Below are 6574 nucleotides of genomic sequence, written 5' to 3'. Positions count from 1 at the left end.
GCGCACACGCGCGCGCGCACGCACGCATACACATCCACACACACACACACACACACACACACACACACACACACACACAATCGTTCATAATTTTGCCACCAGTAGAAACCAAAAATACATTTGACTTTGAAAACAAAAAGTAATCTCTGTGATAAAACACTGCACAAACACACACGCGCGCACGCACGCACACACACACACACACACACACACACACACACACACACACACACACACACACAGTGCGGCCGAGCTGACAACAAGCAATGGAGTGGGGAAGGATCAGTTAACTTAATTTTCCGGAGAGCAATGTGGAAGAGAATCGGTGTTGAGACAGGAGGGGAGCGCGGGGAGGATTAAATCCGCTGAGTTCGACTTCTCTTACCTGGGGGGACTGAGTCCCGTGAACGACAAAAAGACGTGAAGATTGAGAAAATAGTTGTTCACTAACTCGACTAAGGGACACAGTTCCACAGATAAAGATCGAAGTGTTAAGATTCACGACCCATGAGCTTTCGCTGTCGGTGTCAAGTCACAGACAAGACCAGTGTAAGTTGGGGTTTGTTTTTGTTGTTTTTATCGAGGGAGACGTTTCTGGAGAGGGAAGTAAAGTGTTGCGTTCCCTGTGGAGACGACTGAAGAAAATCGAATGCTTTCCTTGGGGCATTTTTATGGGTAGAGAAAAAAAATAGATCTCATCTTTGTTTTTTGCTGCTGCTGCTGCTGTTGTTGTTGTGTGTGTGTGTGTGTGTGTTTCACGTCATCGGCTTTATACCAAATAGTTACAAGAAAGGTGGAAATGAACATGACCTTGGGACTATTTGTGTTCCTGCGCCAGTGATTTCAAGCGGGCATTTGGCGGTGAAGGGGCTATCAGCAGACGACAGCAAAGCGAAGGGCGGTAAGACGATCGTTTCATGGCAAAACGTTTGTGCATAGTTGTAAAGTAACTCAGCATCCGGTCACACGCGAGTCAACTGCTTTGCTCTTTCAGGAATTCCTGCCGATTGGTGTTTGGCGCAGTTTTGAAGCGTTTCATGTCTTATCAGAACTGTAACATAACTGACCAGCCGTGAGAGTAAAATGGTAGCCGACTGTCCTCTCTTCCGGTTTGGTCACGCGCACAAGATCGGGATTTCCCTCTCTCTCTCTCTCTCTCTCTCTCTCATCTATATATATATATATATATATGTGTGTGTGTGTATGTGTGTGTGCATATATATACATATATATAAATAGACAATAGAAGAAAGAAAAACAAACTCATCAATCTGTCAAATATTCAAAATTTTCGGAACGATCACGTTCTTTCCTCAAGGGATAAGTTGTTTACATGTTACCAGGGTCACTCTTACGCAGCTATTATGACGCAAACAAGCTATGACGTACATGTTGTGATGCAGTTTCACTGTGTCAGGTTTCCCCCAGAGCCTAACGCACTGCAATTGTCTATTTTCTTCTACTATCAAAAAATAAGTTCCTTAAAGCTCAGTAACTTACTGATGAAATTGAAACATGATATATATATGTTTGTGTGTGTGTGCGTTTGTGTGTGTGTGTGTGTGTTTTAAAGTCGCATGCATTCTTTCCAATTCTTGTCAGGTGTCTGAAGCGTCAGTGTATATATAAGTGTGTATATATATATGAGTGTGTAAATAACTTGCTGTGCTTCTCTCAAATGCTTGTCAGGTGCCGGCTTTTTCAAAGCGCCCTGAGACCTGCGTTTATGGACGGAGCATGTACGGAGTTGCCCATTTGTGTTTCGATCTGCACAGCACTTTGCCAAATGTATTTTGACAGATCGCTTCCATGTCTGAACTCACACACGATACGAAGTGCATTTTCGCGAACTGATAGATGTTTTTGATGGTGTGAAAGAAACATGACCCATATCTGTTATAATGTTTTGCCATAGCTGAATGTAAAAGAAAACGCGCACGCATGTGTGTGTGTGTGTGTGTGCGCGCGCGCGCACGTCAGTGTGTGTGTGTGTGTGTGTCAGTGCCGTGTGTGCGTGTGCCGGTGTGTGTGTGTTTACTAGTTTATGTGTGTATGTCACTGCACCCGCGTGCCGTGTGTATGTGTGTCACTGATGAGCAAGCATGCGTGGGTATGTGAACAGTCAGTTTGGAGCTGAAAAAAAAACCCACCAAACTTGCGTATCTGTCGTGTGTATGTCGGACGTTGATTTAATTAATTAACGCGCTGTCCAAACATGACACTGATTTCTTGACTTCCTGATAACACGAACGTTGGGTATACGTTTTGTACGCTGGTCAGAGGAAATGGCCTTGCAGTCATTTTGCATGTTATCTCAGTGTGGACGACACTGACTATATAAGAGTCCTTTTAATGCCTGCCACGCTGTTCCTATCCCCACAATTACTGTACAGTAACAGCTCGTGAACAAAAGTGGCTGTCTGTCGACCTTTCCACGTGAGTGTTTCAAGCGTCACCTCTCTGTTCGTCTCTTTTTGTTTTACTTTTTTTTTTGTAATTATATAGTTCAAAAGCCTGAAATGTGTTTTGATTATTACAGTTTGGAAATAACATATACATTAGGCTAGTTACTCTCACCACACACTGGCCTCTCAGCCCTGCCAGAGTCCGACGAACACAAACTATAGCTGAACTCAAATGTCATAACCATTATTGAAATTGATATACAGAAATAACACACAGCAATTTGATGTAGCTTGCAATAAAGATGTGTGTGTGTTGTTGTTGTTGTTGTTGTTTGTTTGTTTTTGTTCTTATAGTTGTTTTTGCTATTGTTTCTTGTTTTTACAAAACCCATATACGATTCAGGCCTGTATACATCTGTGAGTGTGTTCGTGTTCTTACATTGTAGCCTCCGCTTTATTTTCATTGGCATGTACTTGTCTATACGTTGCAGGTCAACACATAAGCTTTGTCACGAGTGCTACCAGACAGACAGAAGATGAAGAGGATTTTACTTCTCCTGACTTTACTGGCGGTTGTTGGGGGAGGTAAGTGCACTTCTGTCAACCCCTCTTTCGGTTAATGCCTAGTTTTCTCTGAGTGTGTGTGTGTGTGCGCGCGTGTGCGTACGTGTGTGTGTGCGTACGTGTGTGTGTGTGTATGTGTGTGTGAAGCTCTCTCCTTATCTCTCTCTCTATATATATATATATAGAGAGAGAGAGAGAGAGAGAGATATGTGTGTGTGTTCTTTCTTTAATTTAACGTCTTTTCACTTTGAGTGATATTAGACGTGTCATGTGTGTGTGTGAGAGAGAGAGAGAGATTGGGGTAAGGGTATGGTGATTGAAGGGGATATACAGAGAAAGGATAAACTAGAACAATGGAATCAACAATTCGTAAATATCTGTGTAACAGCAATTAACATCATAAACTACAATAGGAATTAAAACCGAAAATCGGTAAGGTCGCATCATAGAAACACTCTTACTGGACTATGTAACAGAGATTCAGCAAGTTCAATCAAAAGTAATTGGTTGGACTTTTTTTCTTTTATTATTTGTTCTCAGAATTTTCTAACTTTACATGACTTTCTAACTTTACATGACTTTGGAAGTAACCTGTTAATAATTTGACACCGAAACAAAATATGAGATCGTGTGATTTGTTTACCACATACACAATAAACGTTTTTCCTAAACTTTGTCTTGAAAGCGTTCAGTCTTTTACGGGATATCAAAGAGGTTACCAGTCTATGACAGTGCGATGGGAAATCCATCAATTTGCGTTGGGTAATTTCAGTTGTAAGCTCCTTGTCCTCTTGGTGTGAAATCCTGTCATCACCACTAGCCTGGCGTCTGTTCTATACTAAACACTCGAGAAGTCTGTAACATTCTGAAACTGATCGTTGGATAACTATTTCAAATGAATTCTCTATTCTTTGTGCACCCTTTTTTTGCTGCTCTGTCGGACATTTCATTTCCTTTTATACCAACATGAGAGGGTACCCAACAAAATTCTGTGGTTGTGCCTTCGGCTGATAGGACAGAATAGAATGTGCAATAGATATATATATTTCAAAAATTAGGTCTGGTCGAGTTTTTATATCTAACGATTCAAATGCGTATAAGACTGATTTTGAGTCAACCAATAAAACTACTCTGAAAATAGTTGAAGGGAGGTTTATCAGATCTCATGATTATTTGTGTGTGTGTGTGTGTGTGTGTGTGTGCATCTCTCTCTCTCTCTCTCTCTCTCTCTCTCTCTCTCTCTCTCTCTCTCTCTCTCTCTCTCTCCTACCTCAGTATTTCCGTTTCTCCCTCTATCTATGTTTAGTTGTGCGTCTCTTTCACATCCATCCTCACACACACACACACACACACACACACACACACACACACATAAGTTTCCCTCTCTCTCTCTCTCTCTCTCTCCCTCTCTCCCTCTCTCTCTCTCTCTCTCTCTCTCTCTCTCTCTCTCTCTCTCTCTCTCTCTCTCTCTCCCTCCCTCCCTCCCTCCCTCTCTTTCTTTTTCTACTTCAGTATTTCCGTTTCTCCCTCTGTCTATGTATAGTTATGTGTCTCTTTCACACACACACACACACACACACACACACACACACACACACACACACACACGTCTCTCTCTCTCTCTCTCTCTCTCTCTCTCTCTCTCTCTCTCTCTCTCTCTCTTCAGTTTTGGTGACATTTGCAAATTTTGTTATCGACTCTTCTGTATATGGGGCTATAACCGTAAATGAATAAATCATCAGAGTCTCTATCTCTTACAGCTGAACAGTCGAAAAGCTTATATAGATCTGGAGACTTTTGAAATGATGTGGGGACAGGCGAAATGGAAAATAACCTTCTTTCTGGTTATACTGCTTTTATCCGTAAAATACATATGGTCTAGTTGTTACTTTGAAACAAAAAGTTCTGGGGTGTTTTTGCGTTGTTGTTTGGTTTCGTTGTTGTTGTTGTTTTGGGGGCTGTTGTTGTTTTTCGTCATTGTTTTTGTTGGGGTGTGGGGGTTGCACGACGGTTGGTGTTCGGAGAGGGAGGGGGGTGGGGGGGGTCAAGGGAACTGGAGGGACAATTCTGTGTGTCTGTCTTTGTGTATGTGTATGTGTCTATCTCTCTCTCTCTCTCTCTCTCTCTCTGTCTCTCTCTCTCTTTCTCTCCCCCATCTCTCTCTCTCTCTCTCCCTCTCTCTCTCTCTCCCTCTCTCTTTCTTTCTTTCTCATCAACCCATCCCTAAAACTCCCAAAACTCTAACACTCCCCCTCCAACTTAATCTCATTTCTTTTTTTTCTTTTTTTCTTTTCCAGTTTTCTCCTTTCGAGGGCAGGATGAAAACAAAAAAATGAATAAAACATTGTTGCTTGTTCTATTACCCTCACATTTTTTAATATAAAATTCATTCATTCATACCTTCTTCTTCTTCTTCTTCTTCTTCTTCTTCTTCTTCTGCGTTCGTGGGCTGCAATTCCCACGTTCACTCGTATGTACACGAGTGGGCTTTTACTTGTACGACCGTTTTTACCCCGCCATGAACTTGATGAAGCCAGCCATACTCCGTTTTCGGGGATATTCATTGATTCAACTCCTCCTCTGTTTTGTTGTTGTGCCCAGCAGTGGGCGCGGCGCCGAACGTGTTGTTCCTGGTGGTGGATGACCTGAGGCCCAAGCTGAACTGCTACGGGGAGAGCAACATGGTGACGCCCAACATCGACAACCTGGCAGCCCGCAGCGTCCTCTTTGACAACGCCTACGTCCAGGTGAGTGTTGCTGCAGTTGTCATGTCAGTAGTGTAGGGCCGGTGTAGGAGGAGGAGGGGGGGGGGGAAGACTTACATGAAAAAACATTCCCAGTGTTGTTGTCTGTTTGTTTGTGTGTGTGTGTGTTTTTGTTTTTGTTTGTTTGTTTTTTAAGAAAGAAAAACCACTTCTCTCATGAAATTAATACTCATCTCAAATAGGTATTTAAAAAAAATTTTTTTAAAGATTTACATGAAAAAAAAAACACATTCCCAGTGGGTGGGGGGGGGGAGTTTCTGAAGAAAAAAAACTTCTGGAAATCAACACTCATCTGAAATTGGGGAAAAAAACTTCCAGGAAAAGATTGCACTTCTGTTGGGGTTTTTTTCTGGGATGAATAGACGTGATTATCTTATTTATACATGTATGCGTTTTCTTAATCAAGATGTACAATAACCAGTTCAGAGTAACTGTGTGTTAACTGGTAAACAATGTTATGAGTAGAGATTTTGTGCAGAACTGTTGTGTAATGATTACTGGCACTGACCAGGGAGAGGGGATGTTGTTTGGGTTTTTTTTCTCCAAGCTAAACAACACTCCTATATGTTTTTTGGTTTTATTTTTCGTTTGTTTGTTTGTTTTTCCTGTGGTATTATTTCGGCGACACTGTCTGCAGAAAATTGTATGTTTCAATGTTATTTGCAATGCAGTGTCAAAGCGTACAGGCTGTTTCATATAATTATCTTCCCCTCCGTAGACCTCCAACACCCGTCAACCTTCTCCAACCCCCATTCCCACCCACCCCTATCTTCTAACCATCACCATCACCATTCTCTAGTGGATTTTTTTTCTTATGAAAATTACAAAAGCAAGCATATT

General features: G+C 41.9%; 1 protein-coding gene across 5 annotated transcripts in view; it reads left to right on the top strand.

Annotated features, from left to right (window-relative positions):
* The first annotated feature begins 380 nt into the window (after positions 1 to 380).
* The window catches only part of LOC143281575 (iduronate 2-sulfatase-like), a 26456-nt gene continuing 20262 nt past the window's right edge, over positions 381 to 6574 (top strand). For 2 of the 5 annotated variants that reach the window (XM_076586809.1, XM_076586805.1), the window contains exons 1-3: positions 876 to 901; positions 2897 to 2990; positions 5571 to 5716. In XM_076586809.1, coding sequence (XP_076442924.1) covers positions 2942 to 2990; positions 5571 to 5716 — 195 coding nt within the window. In that variant the 5' untranslated portion in view covers positions 876 to 901; positions 2897 to 2941. Of the gene's footprint in view, positions 550 to 866; positions 902 to 2896; positions 2991 to 5570; positions 5717 to 6574 lie in introns of those variants that run through there. The other 3 variants (XM_076586808.1, XM_076586806.1, XM_076586807.1) reach the window with 3 other exon arrangements.

The sequence above is a fragment of the Babylonia areolata genome, chromosome 4 (assembly GCF_041734735.1).
Source record: "Babylonia areolata isolate BAREFJ2019XMU chromosome 4, ASM4173473v1, whole genome shotgun sequence".
Classification (NCBI taxonomy): Eukaryota; Metazoa; Mollusca; class Gastropoda; order Neogastropoda; family Buccinidae; genus Babylonia; species Babylonia areolata.
This window is presented reverse-complemented; position numbering and strand designations above follow the sequence as displayed.